Source organism: Myiozetetes cayanensis, unplaced genomic scaffold (assembly GCF_022539395.1).
Source record: "Myiozetetes cayanensis isolate MyiCay16 unplaced genomic scaffold, myiCay2020 scf2-11, whole genome shotgun sequence".
Classification (NCBI taxonomy): Eukaryota; Metazoa; Chordata; class Aves; order Passeriformes; family Tyrannidae; genus Myiozetetes; species Myiozetetes cayanensis.
Genome location: NW_026087411.1, coordinates 32,567,771 through 32,595,347, shown reverse-complemented (window position 1 = coordinate 32,595,347; position 27,577 = coordinate 32,567,771). Strand labels below are relative to the sequence as shown.

Below are 27,577 nucleotides of genomic sequence, written 5' to 3'. Positions count from 1 at the left end.
CACCCCGCTCAGCACCTCCGCTCCGGCCCCGCCGCTGGGCGCGGGGAGACGCCCCTGCGCCTCCCCAGCTCTCGCAGCGCTTGCCGTTTACCTGCAAATCGCAGACCGCGGAGCCGTGGAAGCCCAAGCGCTCCTTAACAACGCGTAAATAAAGGAGGACAGGCAGGATGACTGAGCGCGGCGGGCGCTGAGAGGGCTGAGCCTCAGCCCGAAGGATCGGGGCGTCGAGGAGGTGAGGGGGAAGAGGGCTGAGGCGGAAAATCATCAGCTTTTACGCACACCTCCGAGATGACCGTGCTCGGGGGACGGGAGCTGCCCACCCGAGGGTTTCAGCAGGACACTGCGGGGGTGTAGGGAAGGCATCCCGCCCCCACCTCGGCAACGAGCTCAAAAAAAAAAAAAAAAAAAAAAAGAGAGAGAGAGAAAGGAAAGAAGGGGGAGGCAAACCCCCTTTATTGCTATTGTGGTTGTTCCTGGCCTCCCTGCCCGCCTCCCGGGCGGCGCTCCGCGGTGCCAGGATTTCCCTGCAGCCCGCAGCGCCGGCGGCAGCGCCGCCTCCCCGCGGCCCCGCTCGCCGCCCGCGGCCCCGCGCCCGCCCCCGGGACTCGGCGCCGCCGCCCGCGCACTGACAGGCGCTCGCAGGTGCCGCGCTCGCCCCGAGTCGCGGAGGGGCGGCCCCGCTGCCCTCCTGGCTCCGCAGCGGCGGGAGGGAGGTAGCCCAGGAGGGAGGAGCGGCGGGGGAACCGCCGGCAGCGCCGTAAGTTGGGGAGCAGCGAGGCGGGAGGGCCAGCGGGCCGGGGGCTGCGCCGCCGGAGCCTGGCGCTGCTCCTCTTGCGCCGCGGAGCCGCGGCGGCAGGTCGGGGGCTGGGAGGGAGGGGACGCATTTCGGGGTGGCCAGGAGAGTATCCATTAATGATCGTGTTTGGCTGCTCGCGGGGTCCATGCCCGAGCTGTCGCGAACACCGTCTCGGGGCGTTTCTACATCACTGAAATTCCGAGCTGAAATTCGCTCCTACAATTGGTTTTAACTTCCTTCCTGGTGTATTTTGGCATACCTGATTTTATGTCCTTGCCTTGGAGGCAGAAGGCATACCTAGCTTACATCCCCCTGAAACAGCCTGGGTTTTTTTTGTGAGCTATGTCCCCTTTTCCCCCTGCCGCACCTTCCTGCATGGGTCTAAGAATAACCGTGAGCTTGAGTGCGCCTCCACTGCATGCCCGGCTGGGGCTGGGGCTGGACCAGGACCAGGACCGGGACCTGCACCGGGACCGAGGGCAGGCACGACACTTGGAGCAAGTCAGTGGCTCAGAGTGATGTTGGTTGTGGGGCAAAGGATTCAAGTCGTGAACTCAAGAAGAATTTGCGTTCGGTTGCTGATGAAGAAATGCGGTCTGTAGATTAATAAGAAGGACTTGATTTATTTTCAGTTGAAATGTAAGAGACCAAAATAGAGGAAGCAATTAATTTAGGACTTGCGTCACTGTAGGTTGCTCTTATGTTTTAAAAATAGGAAGAGGTTTTATTATGAAATGAATAATGTAATAAATATGATCCTGATCTCTTACTTTCCTTTGAAAAATAATTGGGTGAGGGAGACAAAGAATGTTCCCGCGAATGAAATTACTCACTCTTAGACCATTATTTTGAGTTACAAATATGTTGTAAGGATGCAACATTGTTCAGCAAAATGTAGAGGAAAAAAATCAGGTTTAAAGTATTAATATCTAAAGCTGAAAAATTCCTTAGATACACACTACCAGAAATCTTATAATCCGTGTGCCATGGCTCAGATGTTTAGAGGAATGACAGAGATACCAAAAAAGGCATCATGACACTCAGTGCAATTCTGGGAGCAGAATTTTCTCCTTCCCTACAGAAAAGGAAAGTGCATTTCTGGAAGCAAGAAGTGACAGATGTGGCATCTCAGCAGCTGGCTAAACATAAAAGCAGTATCAGCAGGTGATTACTGTTGCAAGGATTTATTTTTAAAGTGAAAGGCCTCAGCCTATTTTAGCGTTAACTTTAAGATCTACTTGAGCTCTATGGCATATTAAAAATAGTCTTTCAGCAGAAACATTAAGAAAAGTAAGAGAACACACATATATTGAAGGCACTCCTTGCTTTGAACATTTGTTTTGTGTTAACAGCATACAGAGGAGAGGAACTGAGCAGGTTCTTTGGTGGTAGGATAGTACTGAAGGGAATGATTTTTCCTGGCCTCAGCATAAACCAATGGTATCTGGGAAGGAAACAATGGGGCCTATCTTCTCCTTAGATTAAAGATAATCACAGTCACTGTGTTCTTGTTCATCCACAGAAGTAAAAATCTGGCTGCAGAAACTACCTGTGTGGTTCTGCTTCTCTTCTGTGGTTGGTAAAGCCAGCCAGGATCACCAGGAGGTGGCCTGGGTGAATTTTAGAAAGGAAAGAGATGGATATCACCCTAAGAGGCAGCCCAGAGCCACTCTTTCCCTGAGGCAGTGTGGCTCTGCACCATCCCTATTTAAATGCCGTGGCTAAATGTCACATTGACTTCAAAGAGGCGTCTAAAACTGTTCCAAACCACTTATATCAGCTTTACAGTAACCAGCAGAAGCCACTGTTCAAGGCAAAACATGTTTTGCTCTCAGCTTTTCGTAATTGGTTTTGGTGCTTTGGTTTATAGTCTTCTAAGCTAGGTGGCTCCTTATAGAAGAAATTCTGGTCCTCTGCCCAAGTCTTGAGAAATAGTTTGGGGCAGGAAAGGGAATTCACATTTAAAAACAAATTTCCCTTTGCCATGCAGAATTTGCCACCAAGTTCTCCTTCACTTCTTGTCAGTAAGGCTGTGTCCCAGGGGCTTAGCGATGCTCTCTGACCAGTTCTTCCTCCTGTTCCTCACCCTAGTTTGCAGAATTGCTGTGGATTGGGTCACCTGGTGCCCATTTGGCCTTTGATAATGATGCAAAACATCAAAAACAGGCTTTCACCCTCCTGCATGCAGATGTTACTGTTTTGGTAACAAACAATTAAGCAAAGGCATAATTTTTTTTTCCTCTTACAATGATCAAGCCAGAGTAAATGTATTTTCTCAAGATCTTCACCATTTCGTGGAGAAGCTGGCTACCTCTTCTTCCCCCAGTGGTAAAACTGAATCAATTGGGTGGTCCGTACCTAATAGCCATGGTGTCCCCGTGGGTAGAGCACTTACAGGAATGTCAGTGGGCTGAAGGTATATCCTGTGTTTGTTAGTTTGTGTGATAACAAGATGAATTTCCCTAATAAACTCAAGCCTGAACTTAAATGAGGATGTGGGAAGAATTGTGTTCAGACTGTTTTTAAATGATTTCCTCTCACTACAAAGCAGACCGGTTGCGAGCCAGGGAAAGCAGCTGGCTGGTGTTGAGGGAGGTGTCTGGGTAGAGCAGTGAGAGCGGATTTGAAGCACCACCTACAGAGTACAGGCTTTTGTGTGAAGCAGGATGGCAGAATGAGTACAAGTGCAGGTAAAGCTCCTGAGGAAGAGACATACCTTTAGTGCTGTGTTAAAATAAGAAAGATTTCTGGATGACATTCACGCAGATAAGCATTGCCTGCAATATTTTACAATATTATGCATTTACCTTCATAAGGTTACTGAGCAAAGATACTGATGCAGTTGGGAAGGTGACTCTAAACAGGAGCAGCTGGACCTGGCTGACAAGAAGACTAGCTTCCTCATAGTTCAAGAGTTAAATCAAAACCTGTAAAGCTTCAGAAAACACACTGCCAAGATATAATAAGATGATTACAAATGGACGGAGTTGGCCAGAGTGACGAGATATATTTATACCTTTACTTAGGTTTCATTGACGTTTATGGAATAAATAGTCAAGTATAGAAACAAACGTTTGTCTTATGGTACTACCATTAGTTAAGTCCACAAGAGCACAGCTAGTAAGCAACTGTGAGATTTTCCTTTAGAGAGGCCAGGGAACTGCTGAATGTGTTTGACTCCTTTTTGTGTTGTGTTTTTGTTTTTTAAAGAGGGGAGATAAGTCATTTGCAGGCCATTTACAGGCTAAGCCTACAGTCAAGCAGCACATTTTAGTACCTGAAGATCTGAAAATGTGAAAGTGTTTTTGAATACTCAAACTAAATTATATCTTCGTGATATTTGTAGCTTTTTATGCAAGACCATTTCGCTGAAATGTATATTTAGAACTAGTAATTTGAATTACTGTTATACTTACCTTTGAAATCATGAAAGTTGCGCAATCCTCTTAAAAACTTGATGACTATTATCTCTTGAATGCCAGGGAGCCACATTAAGGGTTTCAGCCCCCACTGTGGGTGGTACAACAACATACAACTTAACTATGTAAATGTTGTGTTCGTGCTGTTTACTTACACTGAATAATAGGAGAAAGCTCACCAAGTCTGATACATTGCTTTGATTTCTATCATAAAGGTCAACGGGGAACAAGTCAGATAAGAAATTAAATGGACTGATACTGTGAGTTACTGGGCTGGGGCTCATTCTGAATGAGCTAAGTGAACTTTTCTGTGGTTACATGTAAACAGCAGCTGACCTGTAGAGATACAAGAGCTGATGACAAGCTGAAACTAGGTATGACTTGCTTAGTCAAGTCTGCAAGCTTGTTTAGATGCATTTAGTTGGCAATTAATTTTTTTTTTTAAAGTCACCTGTAGAGAACTTTCTAAAAATAAATATTACTTCATGTCTTTGCCTAAAAGACCTAAAATAGAAATTTTTTTCCTGTCCCTTTGAAATACCAGATGTTTCAAGTCCCTTTCTCACTGTTTTGCTGTAGGAATTTTATATGTATCTGAAGATTTGTGTTGTACCTTAAACAAAGGAAACAGGTGTTGAGTCTTCATTCCGCTTGTGGGGTTTTTCCTATTAGAATATTAGACACTACTATAAAATAGTAAAAGCAAACTATTAGTGTGAAATTTCATTTTTTCCCAGTTAACTTAAGTCCATTCAGTATAATATTTAAGTCAAGCAAACCTAAAACCCTAAAACTTGCTATTCTGGAAAAAGCAAGTTGGAAAAAGCCTGTAGAAAATAGTGATACATATATAAGTGAATTATGGTCACGTTATTTCTCATAGCCCTCTTGCCTTAAACAGCTTATGGGGTGAATGAGGTGAGAAGTAGCAAAAAAAAGAGGCTCTGTTTGAAATTCTGGAGTAAAGCTGAAGGTCTTGCCCTGTCATAGTTCTTTATGGTGGTGCAGATGGTCAAGAAACCAAAGAATGGTTGGACAAGTAATATAATATAGGGCTTTTCTTACTTTTGGTTCTGTGACGTTGTAACTTTAGTGCTCTACATACGATATTTCTAATTATGGGGTTCATAATTCTCAGTGATACTCTGCAAGGAAGATCAAAGGTGCTTTGCTGCCACCACAGTCAGCATCTATGAAGCATTTCTCCAAAGAGGTTGTGAAACCAGCTTTCTAACCAGCAGAGTTCTCAGTCCTCATCTTCACCAGGAGAAACCCTGATCCCTGTAAGCGTATGAACAATACACTTTAGTGAAGAAGAGGCACGGGGATCTTGTTGCTTCGATAAACACTTCCTCTGTTTCTCCTATTCTAGTAAAGCTCCTCACTGACTTTTAAGAATGTGGCTTTCTCAAACCATATGACTGGGTCAGTGCCTGTGTAGTAGACAGGATTTTTTTGTGTGTCTGTTTTTTATAGCACTTAAATGATGCAGTAGTACCCAAGTGATGTAATGGAACATAATGCCAGTGTTGCTGGGGATTTTTGCCCCACATTTATGTTCTTGCTCTTTTATTTTTCCCATATTTCATTTATAATATCAAGAAGTCATTCAAAAAGATTGAAAATTTTACGAAAAATGAATACTTTAGTAATTTAGAACCTTAAAAAAATCCTTATGATACCAGAACAATTTTTTATATATTATTTGTTCTAATACTTCCTAAATCTAACTTTTTAAATTGTATTCATCAAGATATTGTGATAAGAAACAAATTCCATTCTTTATTCCTTCTTATGTGTATCTTCAGTAAAGCCTAAATTGTCTATGTTTAAATGCATCTTTTTTCATTAAGGTCTACATATTTTTTAGAAACCTCTAAATTTACCTTTTTGCCTCAGTTAATATGAGTCATTGTATATTTTGATTTAGCTTGGCTTTAATTCTATTTATTCATGAGATTGGATAAATTAGATCTGAAGCCCAGGCAGAGATTAGTCCAAAATGTGGTGGAGTTTAAGATGAATGTTTTGGTTTGCTTTTTCTCTCCCCTTTGCTGTGCTTGAGACACACACCATAAATATGCTGTCTTCTATGTGACAACCACCATTTAGAAACAGCATCTTGTTCAGGCACACTTGTTACTGCTTTTAATGACTAATTCTCTTGGGGAATGGTCATCAATATTAATTTTTGGTCTTTTATTTTTGGTTTATTTGATAAACTGTCTTTTGGGAACTAAAGCATAGTTTCAGTTTGGTTAAAATTTGTTTCTAGAGAATAGTTAAGGTCAGTCTTCTCAATATTCAGATTTCAAATGATAGCTTAATCAATTTGAATTTTATGAGCTCCCTCATTTCAAGCATTCATGTGACTCACTGGTTCTTTGAGAGTACATGTTTCTGTAACCACAAAGAATAAAACCAAAAGCATCTCTGACACTAAAAGCTGCACATACCACAGTGAGGGTGAAGGAAAAAGAAGATGCGGGTTCTGCCTTTTGTAGTTTGATGGAAAGGTCAGCCATGCTATTTCTCCCCAGCCCTGTGGTCCCCGCAAAGCCAGTTGTTTTGTTTTGGGTTTGTTTGTTTGTTTGTTTTGTTGTGGGGTTTTTTGTTTGTTTGGGTTTTTTTTTAGCTTTTCCATGACTTGTCTGTATTCATTTGTAAGATGGTATGTGGCTATGTAGTGTTTCCCTTATTTTAAGGGAGTGTGGCTGCTACAAATAATGTTAGAGGTTAGCCCAATTTAAGGCTTGAACAGTAGGAGAGCTAGATGGTGAGTGAAAGAGGGACAAGGAAAGAATGGTGCCATTGATTGTCCTGCATGTCAGATGCAGCTCATATGTTTCTGCTCCAGATACGAAAGATCACTGCTCTTCATCAAGTTTAAGCTGATTCTTTACTTGCTTGTGGCTCCTCTGTTAGATGACTTTGGAATAATAACCATGGTAAGATGATAAGATGTGATGCATCTGGAGATCTTTTCTGTTTGGATGTTTAGAAAACAGATGGAAATATGGAACTGAAGAATGGAGTAGCATGTCTATGCATGGGTTGCATATATGGCATATGGAATTGTACTTTACTTCAGTCCAAAGAGTTGGAGTGGGAAGGTGAAATAGGAGCGAGGTGATGCTCATACCAGTAACAATTCTGTTGTTAAGCTAAGTATCCCCAAAAGACGCAACAAATGAGGAACCGTCTTCTGTGATATTTTGTAGTTGTCATTTTATGTCTGCACAGTTCTTAATGTATCAGATATCTGGCTTGTGATTAGGGCTTTGATGCTACAGAAATACAGATTTATAGTAATACACTGCTCAATTTGATCATCTTGCCGGGAAGGCAACTGTAGCATCTAGTCGGTTTGATGATCTTAAATGAGAAGGTTGGATTGTTACTGTTACCATATCTGTCTAACTTGTTTCTTATTAATACTATGCAAAGTAATCAGTGGTACAGAGAAGTCGTACAGCCTGAATAGAGAATCTGTTATTAGGAACAAGATAGTGGACTGAGCAGACCAGTAATTTGTATGGTGGCTGCTCTGTTCTGTACGTCCCTTCCCCACGTGCATGGTATGATTTTAGTGGAGAGGGAGGCTATATTCTTGTGGTTATGCCTATATGTACCTTCAGGCATGATGAATACCCATCTCAGCCTCCAGAGTCTTTTAGATAAGATCCCCTGAGGTCAACAGCAAAGACAACAAAGTAATCCATTTTATGATAGTGGGCTGTACAGCTCTCTCAAAAATACATACTTCTAGTCCCGAAGAGGAAGAGTTGCAACAGCAAGAATCCAAGTAGGTTATGAATCTGTAGGAGCTCCTAAAGGAGTGGGGACAAAAATAAAACCTACTGTTTGAAACAGACAAGCAATTTGTGCTGTGGACAGTTTTCAGGTTTTTGTCTGAGAATTAATTTCATTTTTAGTTGGAGTAGTTATTTTACCTCGAGACTGCAACCATGCCTCTACTTTAGCAGAGGAATATACATTGTAAATAAGATATTTTGTGACATGGTAGAATATTTGGATTACTGGAATATGCTCTGACAGCTGTATAGGAGGAAGAGACAGGAGTAACATCTAATGAAGCAGCAACAGAAAAGTTGGAAGCTTTTTGACACTGCCTTTGCTATGAATAGTGTATCCATTCAAGTGTAGATCTCTAAGTGTATTCTGAAAATATAAAGACATAATCTGCATAAAACTGAAGAATCTGCAGGGAAAGAAGCAGGCTTCAATGCCCAAATGAATAATCTAAACATGAAAATAACTCCTACTGCTAGATTCCAGCTAATTTTCAAACCTGCTTACATCTCTTTGTTCCTTGCATCTACCCTTCCCCACTTCCACTGTCTTCCATCTCCTAGTTCCAGGTCCCTAGTTCTTATGCAAAGGTTCTATCCTTCCTCTGAAATTGGGCTGATAGTTATTCCCACCTGTTGAGTTGTTCATGGGGGTAAAGCAATGTAATTATAGGGGTGGTATTTTTAATAGAGAGGATTTTTGAAAATTCTAGGTGGCAGACACTACTGAGTCTTTTAAAGAAATGATACAGTTTAACACCTTAAAATTGCCTGTCTTGGTGATTCACAGTGACAGGAGAAGACACATTTCCAGGTACAAATTTTAAGGTCAGGACTAGTTTTAAAAGTACAGATGTTCTAGAAATTGTTAGCAATGCTGCAGATTTTGATGGGTGGTGTATCCATAGGAGTAAAGGGCATTATGATATAGCAAGGGAGTAGAAATACGTCATTTAATTCTGTTTTGTCTCATTAGAGAAACAGTTTAAAAACTTTGGTTAAAATTCTTCCACCTCTTTCTAATCCTCCCAATAAACAAACAGATTGCTGCAGAATGAGGATAGTAAATGTTGGCTTGAATGGCAATGTCTGATATTTATAAACAGCTCTGAAAATGAGCTTTAAAATAGAAGCTTCCAAGACATCTGAAGAGTAGGTGGACATGTTAAAAAGGCATCATCTAAGAGTGTGTATTCTGTCTGTAATAAATCAGTGTGGTATCTGCAGAAGTAGGAGCAGCTGTCTGTGTGTACATATGTGTACATTAAATATCCTTGACTGAAATGGTACCAGATGATTATTCAGGTGCTCCGACTCTGTGTTCTTTCAGTCCATCTGGTGAGGTAGCTGTAGTTTGTAGTTTTTGGGTAAATATCCTGGAAGTTCAAATGTAGTCTCAAAGTAAAGTTTTACAGTAGTAACAACATATGGGAGATGTGGCTTGGGAAGAAATTACAGTTATATTGTCAAATTCAGGAGCTATTTCAATTTCTCTTGACTAAAAGTGAATGAAGCCACATGGAATTTTTTTCATGATGCTTTTCTTCAGAACTGAGTATCCAACAAGTTGGGCATGGACTCTGCTCAGTCATGGATCTGAGATATCCTTGTTAGAAAGCTGTACTTTAAAATGTTAAGTTTTTCTTGTTCATTTTGAATAGGCTAAGTCGCTGTGAAATGTGTGCCCTTCTGCTTGCACATCAGAGGAGAAACAGCTTTTAAAGCTTCCAGATCTCAAACTGTTCATGGCAGTTTGACAGGAAAGAATTTATTTGGTTCTCCATGCAGGATTTGAAGTAGTGTCAAACACAGCTATCTGCTCCATTTTATAACTTCCAGGAGATTTGCCCTTTCAACCTTCATAATCATACTGATGGCCAAGAAAACACAGTCTGTGGACAGAAAGGCTCTAAAAATCTAGTATGGTTTTCCCTAGGTAAAAATGCTTTTCGAAACATTCAAATTTTCAGAGAAATGCCATGAATTTAGGGGAAAGCACTTCATATCTTGAATGATAAAAGCCAGAACAGACCATTGGGAACCTGTCTATGACAAACTGTAGGCCTTTCCTGAGTTGTTACCCAGTTCTGTGTCAGTATGAGTCTTGGCTCTGCAACAGTTGTTTGAATTAGATAATGGTCAGTTCTTAAAAAAAAAAAAAAAAAAAGATTCAAATAATAGAGAATCTACATAAGCCTGAGTAAATTGTTGTTGCTGTTACAAAAAGGTACATGTCTTTCTTACTTGCTTTGTCTAGCTTCAATCTAGCAAACTGAAGCTGGACAGTTGGACTTGATCTTAAAGGTCCTTTCCAGCCTTGATGATTGTGTGATTCTATGAAACCTAAGTAACAGTATCAGTCTTGTGGCTCTTCTGAAACCCTCTTTTGTACCATCTACCAGGAAGACAATTAACTCTATCCCAACTGAAACCAGGACACAACTAGTCAAGGTCACTTGGTTCCTCTCATTTCCATTATCTACTTATTGATTTTCCTCTCCTGGCCCTAATCCTAAGTCTTCCAGTGCAGGTCATCTTAGGATGGTTTCTCCAACAGAAATGGATGAATTGAAAGCAAAGAGTTTAAGAGCATCCACTGGCAATGCAGTCCACAAGTCCTAATGCCTATAGGAAAGAAAGCTACAACTTATCTTTGTAACATTAGTCTGACTTGGGAGCGACAGTACCTTTTAGAGCACTCGAATGGGGAGAAACCCCTATGAAATCATGCATATTAAGCTGGTGTATAAGAACTCATACCTGATCTACTGTGAGATTCTGTGACAGGGAAAAAAGAATTTTCTTTTAGTTTTCAGTGGATGTACTGAGGAGAGGAGCTGTGTATATTGCAAGTTGTGCAGACCGATCCTTCCATTGCAGATGTACCAGTTTGTATCTTGTCATCTGTTCTGTAAAGCAAGAGTTTTGATTCAGATCATCTGATTTGCAGTAGTTACAGCTTCCAGTAATTACACTGATTCAATTACTACTGAGAGAAAAAGAAAAAAGATGTATACTAAGTGACTTTAAAAAAAAAATCATCTTGGTTGTTTTTAAAGCTACCAAAAAAGTGGCTGACCAAGGAGAAAATGGCTGTTTCCAGGTGCATGGCAAATGACAGAATTTCAGTGGAAAGCCCAAGAAGAATATTCTGGTGTCTGGAAAAAGCACTTAAGAAAATTTTCTGTATCTTCTGCATAAGAAAGGTCACTAGCAAGAGTTATTAAGGAAGTTTAAATATATATTAAGCTTAATCAAGTTCTAAAGTAGCAATCAGTTTGTCTGTTGGATAGTAAGTCACTGGGGATATAACAATCCAAATGCAAGGCAGATTAAGTCTCTCTGAATTTTTCAGGTATTTACAATTATTTGTTTTGAAAATGGATATTTCACTTTAAGATGTCATACTCTTTCAGCCTCTATTGGCACCCTAAGTGAAATGCCTGCCTTATTTCAGATTGTCTGAAACACTCACCTTGGGAAGTGTGAACTTAATCAGCAGCCATTAACCTGGGAACCCGGTGACTATAAAAAGTTAACTGCTCTACTGCAAGATGCTAATGTGTTGTATTTGGAGAGTTTTAGTTTACTGACTGGTGTAGATTTTTGTTTGTTTTCATTGTTGTTTGAGCTTTTTTTTTTATTTCCTATTCTAAATTGTCTTTGCCTTATCACTTTTGTTCTCTAAAGTGAATGGGTTATGGTCTTTTCAGGAATGGGAAGAGTTTAACAGCAGTGTCTGCAGCTAGATTTTGGTTTAAGATATATATTGATTCGTATTATTGTAGGATAAACCATATTTAATACTCTCTGTTTTAAGAGAACTTAAACCAATAACAACAAAATCCCATTTTCCTCAATGTGGTTAAACCTATGTGGTTTAACTAAAGTCTTAACTTTAACTTAACTATGGCTATAGCTATAGGGGTGTTCATGAACTACTTCTAACATGGATCTTTGTAGCTGTTGGTGAACAATTTAATAATTTCCTCCAGTAAGGATTTCCTTGGGCTCCAAGGAAGGAGCCCAATTATGCTACCCTGCTACTTCTGCAGCCAGAAGAAGCATACCTCTGGTGAATCCAGGCCAGCGCCCATGTACAGAGGGAAAGAAGGAATGCCAGTTTGGTAATATCTTCCTTCTAAGAGTTACTGTACATGTCTGAGACCGTGTTTCAAAGTGTGTTGGTTATGCTGTTTCTGTTCCTTGCCATGTGAGCTATATCCAGAGAGTCTATGGAACAGGCCTTTTATTATCCGTTAATTTCTTAGGGTCCAGGACTGAAGCAGCAACACTGAGATGCTGACACCCTCCTCGGATGCAAGTGCCCTCTTAAATTTATAGTGTGTACAGACTCTGTGCTATTCTGTAATTCAGGGAGCTAAAGTTTGTTGCTTCCCTGTGTTTCTGCAAAGGCTATCTCTTAAAACAGTATGGACTTTTGTTTACAAGAGAAGAGAGCACCACACTGTGCCTTAAATTAATGCAATCCTGACGCATTGTTACGGTGTTATATGTTATGGGGTTTTTTCAGGATATGGTTTGCGCTCAGGACAAGGAAGTTGACCTCAATTTCTGTTCCTATGTCTACACTAAGAAAATCAGGAATACCTGGCCACTTACTTCTATGGCTTGGATTCTGACCATTCTTTACAGTAGTTTTGTTTTCTGAGTTGGTGTTCGGTGGGGTTGTTTTGTTGTTGCTCTAGTAGTGTTTTATTTCCCTTGTTGTTATTTCCCCCAGCCCCCCAGTGTTTGAACAGAATTTTTTGTCAGCACTGTAAGTGTTGTCCTGGGCTTTACAACATGTCATCTTTTCTTAAATTTTTGAAGGATGGTAAACCACACTAAGCTCCCATGTCTTGAATTGTCTAATGGCAAGAACCATTAGAAATTTGCTTTAAATAGCCTGTAGTAAAGGTAGAATTTCATCTTACCTACTTATTAAAGGATTAAGTAAGTAAACGTGCCCTTTACGTAGGAAAGTAGGTCCCTGAATTGTTGTTTTATTTTCCTGCCTACACCCCACCACCTTCCATACCAGTTGTTTGAATTGGTGTGTGAAAGACTTGCAGCATGTGGTAACAGCTCGTTCTTGGTCAATAGGAGGTGCATCCATGCCCAAAGGGATCACTTGCACCTCATTTCTGTGCTGTTAAGAGCTGTATAAATAAAACATGTGACAACCAAACAAAGCTGCAACAGTCTACTAGCAAGTGTCACAACACAGTATAAAGCCTTGGTATAGTGTGCTCTGTTTCAGAACCAGCTTCTCTCAACTCTGAAGTAATTACTGCAGCCTGGATAAAGTATAGGCTCAGTACATTCACTGAGTTGATTTAGTCAGACCTAAACATAACTTTTGCCTTGTGCAACAGATTGATTCTTCTGCCTGTCCACCCCCCCGCTTCAGTATCATGTGAGGGACAAAACATCTGAGATTACTAAGAGGTAAGCTGAGGTATTACTAAAAAGCCTGGTGGTGGTTGAATTTGGCTGTCAGGCACCTGGTACAGGTCTCCTCAGTATCCTGAGAGTGGAATGCCACTGCTGACCAGTCTTAATTTTATAGACAATGGTTTTGGCAGTGGATTATATATTTAATGGTCAACTTGAGGATCTCTTTGCCCTTTGATCTCCCTTGTCGGGAGTGGCTGGCACTGAGGAGCATGTTTAGCAGTTACTTGGCCTTTGTAAAGGAGAGTGAAAGGGACGTGCAAATGTAGGGCTCTGTTTCTGAGGTAGGAGGGAGGGAAAGGAGTTGTCTTGTTGAACTTGATGATCTTAAAGGTCTTTTCCAGTGATTCTATCTGGACCTGTGAGGGCTGCAGAGAGGTGCAGCTGGGTGTTGGCATCTTTGTTACCTAATGTCTAGCCTAGTTTCTGTTGAAATATCTGATTAATTTGGGGGTTTTCATTAATGTGGGTTTTGGAACAAATTAAATGTGACCGAGGTGCCAACAAGGATCTGAAATTTGTTTTCTGCTGAAGAACTCTTTATACAAATGAACAGCAATTTGCATCATTAAGTGCACACTTCACTCGGGCTGCCCAACAGGATGGAACACTGAGATAGAAATTGCCTCTTGCAGTGCTTTTCTTATAAGGTGACAGGCCACTTAAGCCTAGCTAGCGCTCTGGCCCATATGTGGGTTTTTTACAGCCTTTCTGGGGAGGAGATATTTGTTTTATAGCAGTCTGTGTTCGGTGTGATCCTCTTCAAAAGTTATCTTGTATTTCTTTAGATACTAACTAGCAATTGGATATTCCCCTCCCTCTCCCTAGGCACCCCAAGGATTTACAGTGTTTTAAAGGTGCGTGAAAGAATTCATTCTGGTAGGAGAACTCAAAAGGTTGTAACTTGTTTCTCACAACAAACGCAACGTGTTGTTTTGGTTGGTGTTTGTCAATGTCGATTTATACCAAGCTTTAAATCGGATACTCTGAAACGAGTATTTGTTTTCTGGTAGTTTGTAATCCTTTCAGGCTGGCTAACATTAACGAGAGGCAGCATTGCTGTGGCTGGCTTTCTTTTGATCATGCACAACCCTAGTCAGGAAATGGGTGAGGAGCATGAGTCATGATTACATTACCCTAATGTGACTGCCTACTAGGAGTTTTCTTTTTGCTGCCAATACGCCTTCCCTTGACGCTACTTCTGAAAACAAAATGACCATTTTGGAGCAGTTTGAAATATTGACCTTTGAACAGAGAGATTTATGTTCTCTTGCAGTCTCAAGGCAAAGTTCTAAGCAGGAGCCCCTGCAGAGTGCAGAGTGAAAACGAATGTCTGCAAAATGCTTTTCCAGAAATGTGCAAAGGACAGGACTTGACTTGCAGTACAGTAGATCTGCTTGGGTTCATTGGATACAGCATGCTTCCCTGACCCGTTTAATTATTCTGTCATGTTGCCTGCACATGCAAGCTCAAGGTCCAGTCTTGTCTTGTACAGAGGCTGTCGTCTCGCTCACCATTTGGCTAAAGCTGTGTCTTAGAGCTGTGCTTCTCTCTTGAAAGATGGCTGCAGTCATGGGAAGATAGGGGCTGAGTACTGGCTGAGGTAAAACCCTGAGGGTTGAGATGGTAGCTTTAGTGGGATTTGAGACAGCAGTATTTTGGGCAGTTTAGTTAAACACATGGGTTTAGAGTTTGAAAGAAATAACAGCTGCTAATCAGTAAACTGGCTTTAGCACTGAATTGCCACGATGCCACTCTGAATGTTCAGACAGTGTACTTCTGTACAAGTGCTGAGGATATTAATTTCTTACCAACTAGACTGATTAACTCTGCCAGGTTTTAGGAGCAGTATGTGAAATATGACTACTGGCACAAAGAGTGAATGCACCCTGATACTACTTGATATATTGCAGGAAAAAAGAAGTCTGATCAATTGAGTGCAAGCAACTCGAGTTAACAGATTAGAAAGTCTGTGGCAGAGATCTCAGGAGGAAGTGGGGACCCCTGCACTGCTGTCCAGTGTGATGTGTCCCTGTCAGCTGGGGCATGTTGTAGGTGTCACTGACATGCTGCAGAGCAGCACCACAATATGACATGTCTTCCAGTTGTCACTTGTTCCTCCAGATTCTTACCTCTGCTCAAACAGTGCTTTCAGATAGTGGAGTTGTTTTGTTAGAAATGTAGTATAAACTCACAATGAAGATGTAATTTCTGGGTTTTACCTTTTGTTTCATCTAAGGGTGATTGGATATAGATAACCTAATTTTAGAAGCCTTATTTACTTCATGATTTCAGTTCCATTTCTTTAAAAGGCTATGAGTTGGACCAAAAAAGAAATTCAGTGAAAATTTTTGTAATCCACTGAGGCATTTCCTTTATTCCACCTACCCCAACCCCATATTCTTTGATGTCATCTTGATAACCATTCAACTCTCTGAAGGAGGCAGAACTACAACAGAGCAGAAGATTCATCCTTTTTCTATGTAATAAAACAAGTAAACCCTGTGCGACTTAATGATTTTCTGTAGCTTTATACCTCTACCTCATTGTTAGCCTTTGCATATAGAGGGCTCTCTGGCCTTCGAGTTTGTTTTAAAACTAGTTTATCAGATGCTTTAAGTGGTCAATACTTATTTAAAGTGAAACACTTTGAGAATTGAATAATAGAACTGGTGATTATGATATGCCTATGTCACTTGTGCATTTCAAGGAGATGATAAGGAATATTTGACTTACAGATGAAGGGTCTTTGAAAATTGGAGGTAGGGAGTTCAAGTTAGGGTTTTGTGGATTTGGTTGTTGGGGGATTTTTTATTGGAATCTTGCAAGATCCTTTTATGCTAGATTGCCTTTTGTTAAGTTAGGATGCTTTCCATGAAATAGTAATAATAACTATAGCTAGAAAAGCTTCATTTCAATATGACAGGAGTCTTGGGAGCCCTAAGGCAGAAGCAAGTGGAGCTACAAAACCATTTTTGCATCAGAAGTGCATAAAATCTGGATATGATTCCATGGACACTTTTTCCTTGTGGAAGAGTTGGTTAAGGATTGCCCATCCCTTCTGCCAGAACTTCTTGTTTTCTAAGAGTGATGATTCAAGAGACAGCTGAGCTGTTGAAATGACTTGGTGCAGCTGAAAGTAGGAGTCTCACTCCTAGCCTTGTGATTTTACACCCCTTTCCTAGTTAGGTTTCACCCAGTTCTGTGTACTGAGCTGGCCTGTAAGGGGTCAAGTGTGTGCACACAGTAGGGGGGAAGGGGAGAATGCCTTTCTGGCAGCAGTGGTTATATTGGGCTTCAACTCTCTTGAAGCCCTGCCATCAGGCACTCTGCAGCTGTTGGTAAGCCTGGACTGTAAACTGAGTCAGTGGGGAGAACTGCTGCTGTGACCAGTTTGCAGCGTGGCTTGTAGGTCTGTCTGCCCGCAGAGGGTACAAGGAACTGCACTGCAGAACCAGGAACCAGCAGCGAGGAGTGAGGAATCCAGGGTGGGAACTGCTTAAAGAAGCTTTGAGAGCAGAGTTGGGCTGGGGAACTACACCCTCTGTGTTAAGAGAAAGCCATCTATGCTAACCTGCTCAGAATTACAGAGGGTGTGTAGCGTGGATTTGTTAATCCACTTAAACTGATTTGAGTGCTGGCTGACATCAAAAGGGGCAGCACTGCCTGCTTCAGTCCACATCTTCCCAAGTTCTTCCGCATGGCAATATCAACACTTAATGTGAATGTGCCTTGAGCTGTGTCAGGCAGCTGCTTTGGCTAAAAAACTGTTCCTTTCTTTCTCTGAGCAGGTGAAATTTCAACAGAGCACTTACGCAGTCTCTTATGTGGCACATAGGCTCAGGTTATAGGGTTTGGGGTTTTTTTTTCAAATTTCACGATGTTTTTCCCTATGGCCTAAGAAAATTGATGGGCAAGTTTTTAAGCCTGTCCATCTTGTGGCTTATGAGTTTATGGTTCCCAGCTATTTGCTCATGTGGTCTGTGACTTAGAAGGAGGAAATGTGTGACTGTGCTTCAGTGCACAGTCTGTCTGATGCAGCATAACCTCACCTTCACTGGCTGCGTTAGTTAACGTGCCAAACTTTGTACTGACATGTACCTATGCCTAAATCTGCATGGTTTTGAAAGCCAATGAACTATATGGTATTAAATCCATATATATAAATGTACCAGCCAACAAAGCTAAGGAGAAAATAATAAAGAGAGACCTGTTTCAGTCCATGGAGCTGAACAACAGAATACAGTGAGCTCATTAAATCCCTGTCTCTGGAGAAGAAAAGAAAGGTTTGTATTGTTCTAGAAAAGATGCTAACTTTTCAAAGGTCAAATCAAGCTGTGACTGAAACTTGTTGGATGGTGAAAAAAAATTATTTGGCTAAAAAAAAAAAATTATTTAAGATATTGTAATCACTGGTCAAAAGCACAACTGCAAAAACAGACTCTATAAGGCATTTCATTTAATATTGCATCGCAGCCAGATTTTTAAAATGTTAGTCCTCTACAATGTCCACAAAGCATGTCTTAAAAACATTTAGAATCTTAGAAGAAATCTCAGAAATAAGTCAACATCAAAGAGAGGTGCATTTGTTCTGAAACAATGCAGAGATTGTTTTATACTGCATTGAGCTGCATAATATTTTTATGAGCAGCCTGCTAATAAATACAAAATTATTGCAGTACAAATTTGCAGGTGGTGGACATTGTGAAGAAATATATTAATGATGAAGATGGAGAAAGCTCAACTGATTTATTGATTCACAGCCTGAGCACATTCACATACAATGTTTTCCTGAAGTACTAATTTGCTTTTTATCCTAAAACATGGAAATCCAGTTTATTTGCTGGAGAATGATTGTTTGGAAAGTCTTTTTGGTTTTTACTTTCCTTTTTTTTGTTTGTTTGTTTGTTTTTGTTTGGGTTTTTGTTTGTTTTTGTTTGTTTTAGTTTTATGGATTTTCTTTCATTGTTGTTTTTCTAGGGTGTTACTGGACAATGTAATTCAAACACCACCACTGGTTGTGGTGGCAAAATTTTTCAATTAGATGAATATATGTGTATATTCATCCTAAAAAATAGAATAGGGGTGCTCACTCTAAACCAATAAAATCTAAGGGTTAACAAATTCTGCTTTGGCCACTGTAGTTTATTCTGCTTGGAGAACTTGTTATACCAGCACAAGAAAGAATTGTTAAATGGTTTGTAAAATAATGCTACCCTGTATATACAGGAAAATTCCTGTTGTAAGATGGTGAGAATAAAAGCAGAAATATGATCTCGTTTATAAACAATGCAGTGATGATGGGAAGAAATAAGAGATTTTTATTTTGTATATGCTGTTAGGAAGAATGGTACTAATCTTGGTACTAATTCTGATCTGCTCGGAAAAGGATGTTGGAAAATTGGAGGTGGTTCAAAAGAGAGGGAGGGAGAGATGTATCTGAAGGCTTAAAATTACTCCCCCGCTATGACCACATGAGGAATTCCCCCTGTTCACTTCCATCAAAAAGGATGACTGAGAAACAACTTGGTTAGTATTCAAGTCCCTTAACAAGGATGAAGGTTACTGTTTGATAAAGGGCCTTTGTAATCTCACAGACTTATAAAGGACAAAATAATAACTTGAGACTGGGGCCAGTTGCTCAAATTAGATGTTTTTTCTTCTTTTTTTTTCCAAACCAGGTTGGCTTTCCTTTGTTTCTTTTTCTTACAAGCTAAAATGAAAACTCTTTAATAGACAAATTACTTAATTCATTTCAATACAATGCACAAGTACTTCAATGGTTTAAAGTTAGTGGTTGTATTCCCTGGTTAACGATTTACTCCAGCTCAACCTATTTGAAAATGTACCTGGCAGAGAAAAGTGACAAGATTTAAAGGTATCAACAATTAAAAATCATTTCTGGAACTTGTTTTTTCTTTATTTGTGAATGCAAGTTTTAGGGGTGGGAAAAAGAGGAGGATACGGGAGAAATGGAAGATACTTGGAGAGAAAGACACTGTATGCAGCCTGTCCCTGTCTGTGCTTACACTTAATGGCAATTAACACTTCTTCGGGTGGAAGAAGTAGTATACCAGCTCACAGCTGGTGTACTATTGTCTTTGATGTACGAGGAAAAAAGTGTTTTATAGCAAGGGAAATGAAAATGTGTCCTTACATGATTTTTCTTACTATTCACTTTCCCTTCCAAAGACAACTGATAATGAATTAGTCACTTAGTGGGTTTTTTTTTTTAATTATTTCTCCCTAGCTAGTGTACATCTGAGGTTATCCAAGCCTTTCTTGTCATTCTTTAACGTATCTGTAGTACGGAGCATATTCACATTTTCTTACCAGAATTTAAGACGTTTCAAGTAGCAGTACCTTGGAGTATTTAGCCAGCAATAATCTGGAAGGATGTACTGAATGGAACTCTGCAGGGCTATCTTCCATCTCTGCTACTACACAGTATTTTCATAAATTAATTGAATGTATGCTTGTTACATCCACAGATGATGCTAAACTGGTGTGCTGCAGAGGTCAACATTAAATTTCCAAATGATGCTGACCATTTGAAGTGTTTGAAGTTAGTAGAACGTGATGCAGTGAGTGCGAAGACTTTGCCATTGTAGGGCATAACCAAGACAAAGATACAGAATAACTAGTTAGACAACAGTTATTCACTAAAGCAACTAGGTTTTTGGTGGACCACAAATGAAACATAAGCCAACAATATTGTGATGATGAAAGTAAAATGCGGAGAAAGAGAAATTGAGATGTCAGCTTGAAAACTGTCTTTGCTTTTGAGCATATTTAAAGAAGAATTTGAGCTGAGGGGAGGAAGACCAGAAAAAGAGGTTGGGGGAAAGAAGCTATCTGGGTTCCAGAAATCTGTGTTGAAAGATTAAAATACTTGTGTTATTCAATCTGAAGAAGGCTGAAAGGAGATGTAGAAGGCATAAGATAATTACTTGTATTAATCAGGACCCAGATTGGAGCAGGGGAGACTTTAGGTGCATCTTCTTTGATGACTAATGTCTGTGAAGTAAATGAATGTATGCAGTCTGCATGTACAGGGAGTTTTAAGAGAAAGGTGGGCAAACATCTTCACAAGTAGCACAAGGCATCTGTGTCTTTTCAGGACAATGGAGAAATGAATGAACTGCATCCTGCTGACCTGTGCTTCTGTAGCTTTGGGAAAGATTTGGGATTATTTTTTCCTTCATTTTCTAAAAAGTGTCTATGATAACAAGATAAAATGAGTTAGACTTGATCTAGGAAAGTTGGGTGAATGCAGTTTGAGAGAACTGAAGTGCAATTAGCCTGATTGTTTTTATAGAGTAATTAAATCTAGTTTTTATGAAGTAATTAAATCTGTAGCTTTAATCAGAAAGGTGCAAATTCTTTGATGAAAGGAGAAGCAAAGAGGCAAGGAATTCTAATCTGATCAGGGAAGTTGACTTAAATACAGATGAATTCAAAGGCTGGGCCTCTTATAAACAATCTGGAGGGAGAAGTGTTACCACCTGATTTGGTTAAAGCTACTCAGAGGTGGTGGCTCTATAAGCAGAGAACTGGTGGCCTGGTCTTGAAGTGGACAGACCTGTGGTCTCATCTTCACAGTCTGATAGTTGATATGGACACCTAAGTCCACGGGAACATGAGAGGTAAGCTTTGTACTGATTTATCTGCTGCTTTTCTTGTGCCTGAGGGCTTGGATAGGTTGGGGTTTGTTTTGTAGCATTCAGGAGTTGTGACTTCATGAGTTCAGGCCCCTGTTATAAAACCTGTAAAAACACGTTTTACCCTGATGTTGTTTCAGGCATAGGGAAAGTAACAGTGTTGACAAGGATGCTCTCAACAGTTCACATGCTGAAAGCTACTGGTAGCTAAAACCTAAAATGAAGTCCTAAAGCCTGATTCTTCTATGCTCGCAGATACTTCCTGATGTAGGAAAGTTGCAGCAGCTTATTGTGTAGTTTGTGACTGTCTTTTGCTATGTTACTGTATTTTCATTTTGTTATTTAAATAATGTACAGGCTCTGTTTTCCCCTATTGACTTGCTCCACAAGCTAATTCAATGCTATGTTAAATTATGTTTTGGAAAGGGGTTTCTCCAAAGTTCACATGCTTCTAGTCAGTGATGTGTAAGGCAGAGCCCATGCTAGGGATTGTCCTGTAGAAAGCCCATAGGCTTCCCAGCACAAACAGTTGCTTCTGGCTCTGCTCTGTGGAAATATGGTTTTCTTTCCATCATTTTTTTGCTTAGGACAATGCTTAAGGATCTGAGTCTCTTAGGATTTGTGCACAAATAAAAGTCTGCACCTTGACCCTTATTTGTCTCTGGCTTTGCAAGCTTAGCTGTTGAGATATTTGCTGATAGCCTGTCCTTTTAAAATGGACTGTGGAATAAACTAAGGCTTCCATGGAAAGCTTTGAGCTGTGTAGAAGGTGATGATTGCAGAGTGGGCAGAAGGAGGATTGAGAAGTACCTCTACAAATATTAGTCTTTGTAACCAAGCAAAACACTTAAATGAGAGTGTGAAGTGATAGGAATGAAAATGAGAAAGTGTTATAGCCAAGCTAAAACTTTAATTTTCACTGCCTGAAATTTCTCTGGTTTGGCTCATGCTTGGATCTTGTTAAGAGAGGGATATCTTTTCAACCAGAAGAAAAACGCTTTCATGTTGTTTTCCTCTTAAATTAAGGTCTTCCACCATAGGCTGGCAGTCCAGGATTGTAGACTTTTGGTTTTCTGGTAATTTCTTATTCAGCTTTCCAGTTTGGCTATATAATCACTTAGTTACTGAGCTGAAATTGGTTGAAACAGAGACTCTTTTAGCAGTAAGATCAGAAAAAGGTCTCCTTTAAGACAAGACCAACTTTACTGTGTGGCCTGGTATCAAGATTGCAGTGTGATCTGTCCCTTCTCTTAGCCCATGTGTACTTGTGATTCCATTAAATATTGTTGAATGCAGAGAGTGTGTTAAGATTCTTGTGAAAATTCTGTGGACTAGTTTTGCAGGATTTGAGCTGGAGGCTTAGTCTTGTTAAGCTTTTCTTCGTTTGCCAAAGTTTGATTTATATTTTTTTTCTTAATAAAAAACCTACATATGCTACATGGATATGTATTGATATAGGTTCTTCCTTGTTTAGATGTAAATGAAATATGAATAACAATATTATTTCAGCTAAGAGACTATTTCCAGATTTATGATATATTTCAATTGTTCGAAGTAGCTTAAAATCTGTACTCCTTTGGGCAACAGTTGACAAAGAGGATAGGTATGCAGGAACAAAATACAGTTGCTCTGAAACGTATGTTATGTTGTATGTGGAAAGCCTGTCCATTGAGGAGAGAACCCTTTTATTTACAAAGTGTAATTTGCAGATTTCCAATACAGTGGCTAGTGAAAACTGCAGCAAGAGTAGCCTTTGTCTGCAGCAGAGAATACAACGCTTGCACTAAGCATATAATTGTGCACATTCCTGTCTTCAAATGCAAAGCCTCTTGCAGTGGCCAAATGGAAGGCAAGGCCTTCCCAGTTAAAGGGACTGCTGTATAGAGAGGGATTATAATTCTGGATAGTGGAGTCTCTTGCAGCATGTTCTGAGGCAGTGTGGTTTCACACTGCCCCTTACTGGGGCTCTCTTGTAGCACAAGAACTAAAGGAGATCTGGATGCTCAAAAGTTTGCTCTACCTAAAGAGTTCTGGCATTTTTTTCCTCCTGAAGTATGAGCTAAATAAAATGAAGTGCTTTTCTTGTATGTCAAAATGGTCTATTTATACTAAAGTTATTTTACGCTTTATTTTTAATGTTTCCTCATGTTCAGATATTTCATTGTGTCCTTCAGGGTTTTTTTAAATCTTCTTGTGGAGTTCAGTAATAATGGTATTTGATACACATTCAAACTGGTGGAAGCCATGGAAACTTTGAATGAACTAGGATTTGACTTTTGTTTTTAAACTAGTGACCAACAAACATGACTTTGGACCACAGTGATGCTACATTGCCATTCGTTCCAGATTGAAACATCTGAAAGAATGAGGAATCAGAATGAGAAAGATTTTGGCCTGTTATTTCTGTGAAGTGAGATAGAGCTGAGTTCACTAGATGAACATAAAACAACCTCACCATTCGCCTTTGTTTGATAATAGCCTTCTCTCTAGAGCTGAGGACATTTTGTTCAGCTAAATGGGTTGCCTGGCCAGAACAATAATAAAAGGGAGAAACAATGCAGTAAATTTTACAGTTTAAAACTGCAAGGTTACTGACTTGACTCATCAGTTCTGTTCCCTTTGAATGTGGCACAAGTAATGATATTATTTAGGTGTTACTTTTGTATCTTATAGTACTGACACGGCGAAGTTTTGGAATGTAATGGGAATCTCCTAGTATTCCATGAATTCTAATGAAGTGCCATTTTGTTGTGTAAAGGGAAGCTTTGAAGGGCCTCTACCTGATTGATGTGATCAACTGTATTTTCAAAATTGATCTTAAAATATAAAATGTCCTCAGAAATTATTTAACATTGAGCTTATTTTGTATTTCAACTTTCATCTGTTTACATCTGATATATTTGAGGGTGGGAGGGAGGGCTTTTCAATGTTATCTGAAGTGCAGTAGATATCCAGTGGGAATCAAAAACCAAAACTCTAAACTGGCTAGATTCCCAGCTCCCCTTGTGATGCACAGTTAAGTACCCCAGTGTAGGAACTAATTACTTGGGTTAAAGGATTTGTGAAAATGCTTAAATACTTCTTGACAGTCTGGATGTATAGCCATACAGTACTAGGTTTTTAAAACTGGTGATTCTTACTGGGCTTAATTTGATGAAGGAAAATAAAATATCTGCCAGGGCATGGATAGAAGGCAGCAAAAGGAACTCCTGTTACGGAGGGCTTCCCTTCACTTATTGTATAGACCAGTTTTTCTGCAAGCTTCTTTAGAGTGAGGATGGCCATGGACAAAGTGTGAGGGATTTCTAGCTGAGTATTCCAATGAGGAGAAGTGATCTGTGATGCTTGGACTTAATAGAAGAAAGTATAAAGATGTCCAGGAGGAAAAAAAGCATTTACTCTGATATTGCTCAGGGGTCAGGAACTGGTACTGTAAGGAAGAAATACACTGTTAAAGTATTAATGAAGAGTGTTTTCCCATAACTTGTTGACCCAACAGCCTGTTAGCCCTTGTTAACTCTATCAGGCTTCTCAAAGACCACATTCTAATAGGACAATGTGGTTTGCAAACACTTTCTTTTGGTTGCACAGAGCAGTTCGGAGTCACTGTGGCCTCATGACCTGCATAATTCACGGGCTAGGCTATAACTAATTGCTGTGAAGAATTGATCTAGTCTAAAGATTGTAGTCATAAGAATCAGTCTCTTCTGTGACATCTGCATTTGGAGGTTCCTAAGAAATTGTAAAAACCTGGACTCGTTCTTTTTTCAAGTACCTAAAACTACCAGTTTAAATGGGTACAATTGTCAGAAAAGTTATTGGTGACAATTCATGAGAGTTCCAGCACTAAATGGGGGTATCTGAAGTTATCTGATTCAGGGGGGTCTACTTCATTTCCAAAATGGTTACCTGAATGACTCTGCCAGTCTTTCTAGATATACCAAAAAAAATAATGTTGTTGAATGTTATAAATGTGTTTCTGCACGTGCTCTCAAAGGCCAGCATTTTGAACGCCAGAATAAGGAGAAGAAAGATTGAGATAGTGATATTTATCAAATGAATTGTGCTCAGCAACTGTGTCTGAGAAACTGACTTCAAAAAAAAGCTGTGAAGTCAGAGAAAGGTTAGCTAGCCCTTGTTAATATAAACTCTTTTATCCTGCCCAATGAAGGGAAGCAACATCATAAAGCTAATCTGCAGACTGGAACTGTCAGTACCATTACCAATTTAAGGTTTTGGTAAAAACAAAACGGAATGAATTAATAATAACCTGATTTTTTTTTTTTTTTTAATCCCGTGCAGGTTTCCTCAAGTTCTGGAAGCAGCAGGGCGTTTGTTTGCTTCCTGATCCTGAAACTTATGCTCTACCTTGCAAAGAGCTGAAGTGGGAGATATTCACCTTCACATATTCCGCAGTTCTCTGTATTAGAAGAAAGAGACTTTGTGTGCAAAAGTGGTTCAAGATGATGATGTAATATTGATAGAGCTGAAGATCTCCTGAGAATAACAGACTTTTTAAGAGGCTTCTCCTTCCCCACCGCTTTTTTTTTTTTTTTTTTTTAATAACTACTTCTCTCAGTCTACAAGCAAGATGCCAGCCAAGACACCCATCTACTTAAAAGCTGCTAACAACAAGAAAGGGAAGAAATTCAAACTGAGGGATATCTTATCTCCTGATATGATCAGTCCCCCACCTTGGAGATTTTCGTCACACCATACACATTGGAAAAGAGGGACAACACGATGTTTTTGGAGACATCTCCTTTCTTCAGGGCAACTATGAGCTTTTGCCTGGAAATGAAGGTGAAACCAGAGTTAGCCAGTCTGGTCTCCACAATGAATTCTTAAGGGCAAACAGCACTTCTGAATCCATGTTTACAGAAACTCCATCACCAGTGCTCAAAAATGCTATTTCCCTTCCTGCCATTGGTGGTTCTCAAGCCCTTACTTTGCCCTTATTGTCACCAGTGACATTTAATTCAAAGCAAGAATCCATCAGGTCATCAAGAAATCCTAGGCTTAGCTGTGAGCCAGTAATAGAAGAGAAATTGCAGGAAAAAAGTAAACAGATGGAGGATGGAGAAACATACAAAGATGACATATGGGAGCAAAATGGTTCTTCGTCACATTTTACTAATGGTAGCGACAGTCACTCATCCAGTTTTTCGGAACGATGCACGGATTGGCAAACAGTTGATTTATTTGATGACAGTCGGCTTTCATGTGAACTAACCAAGACAAAGACTAAGTCAGAAGAATCCCTTTCAGATCTTACAGGCTCTCTTCTCTCACTACAGCTTGATTTGGGGCCTTCACTTTTGGATGAGGTTCTCAATGTAATGGACAAGAATAAATCTTAGAACTGGTACTCCCTTGCTTCTTTATAAGTGATTCACATAAAAACAAACAAACAAAAAGACCGTAGTTCAAAAGTAGATACTTAAAAAATCAGCTGTATTTGCAGTTGTTTGACGGGTTTTCTAAAAATATTCTTAAAATGCTATTTTTTTACCTATTGTTTTTCATGATTTTTACTACAATAAATTCTCATATCAGGAAAGTAAATTTGAATAAACATTTTCAGCAAATATAAAATGTTTTTAAGTACCAGTATTAATGATCAGAAACTTAAGAAGCAGAGTTTGAGGATGATACTGATTGTGACATTTGGTTAGTTCACTTCTACAGGCTTCTGAATATGTGAGAATCTCTAAGTGTCAGAAAGGAGACTGATATTAATTATTCACTTTTATAAATTATTACAACATCACTTTACGTGTAGGCCTTTTTCTAGAACCTTGTGTTTGAGGGTTTGATAGTGTTTTTCTTCATCTTCCATAGTATCATTTCTGGTATAAATTCACCATAACTACTTTCTTGGTCTTATACTACCACTCCATATTCAGATAAGAACAGTTTGAAGGCATTTTCAGCTTGGACACCTGGTCCAGAGTCTCAGCTGCTTTAAATGAGTATGCACAAATTTACACAAGCTGAGGCTTGGGCCTGACACCATATATGAAATGATATGTTGTAAACAGTGACACATGCAAGATATTATGTTTAAATTATTTTTAAAAGTTGATATATATTTTCTGTGTGCATATTGGCTTTTTACTGCAGGGCCTACACATCCAGTATCTCATCAAAATAGTTGCTTGGCATTATTGGTGCTCTTCTGAAAAGTGTATATTTGTGTGTTTGAAAAGAAATATGTATTGATACTCCGCGCTTTTTTCTTCATTTATTTCCACAACATGCTTAAACTTGCAACTGATTATTTTAATTTTTGAAGAAGGCACTGGTTATTCACAATGCTTGTGATGTGTGCTGCAACAGCCAATGTTTCGGGAAATGTGGATCCTTCAATACAGTACCTACATGGATTGCATAAATATCTTGTGCAATACAATAAAAAACCCTTTAAATTGC

At 39.7% G+C, this 27,577-nt stretch overlaps 1 protein-coding gene across 1 annotated transcript; it reads left to right on the top strand.

The window, feature by feature from the left end:
* The first annotated feature begins 620 nt into the window (after positions 1-620).
* Positions 621-27,577, top strand: CDC42EP3 (CDC42 effector protein 3). The gene is given in 3 exon segments (XM_050316357.1): positions 621-757; positions 25,448-25,838; positions 25,840-27,577. Coding segments are annotated over 2 exon segments (768 nt in total). The 5' UTR covers positions 621-757; positions 25,448-25,736; the 3' UTR covers positions 26,506-27,577.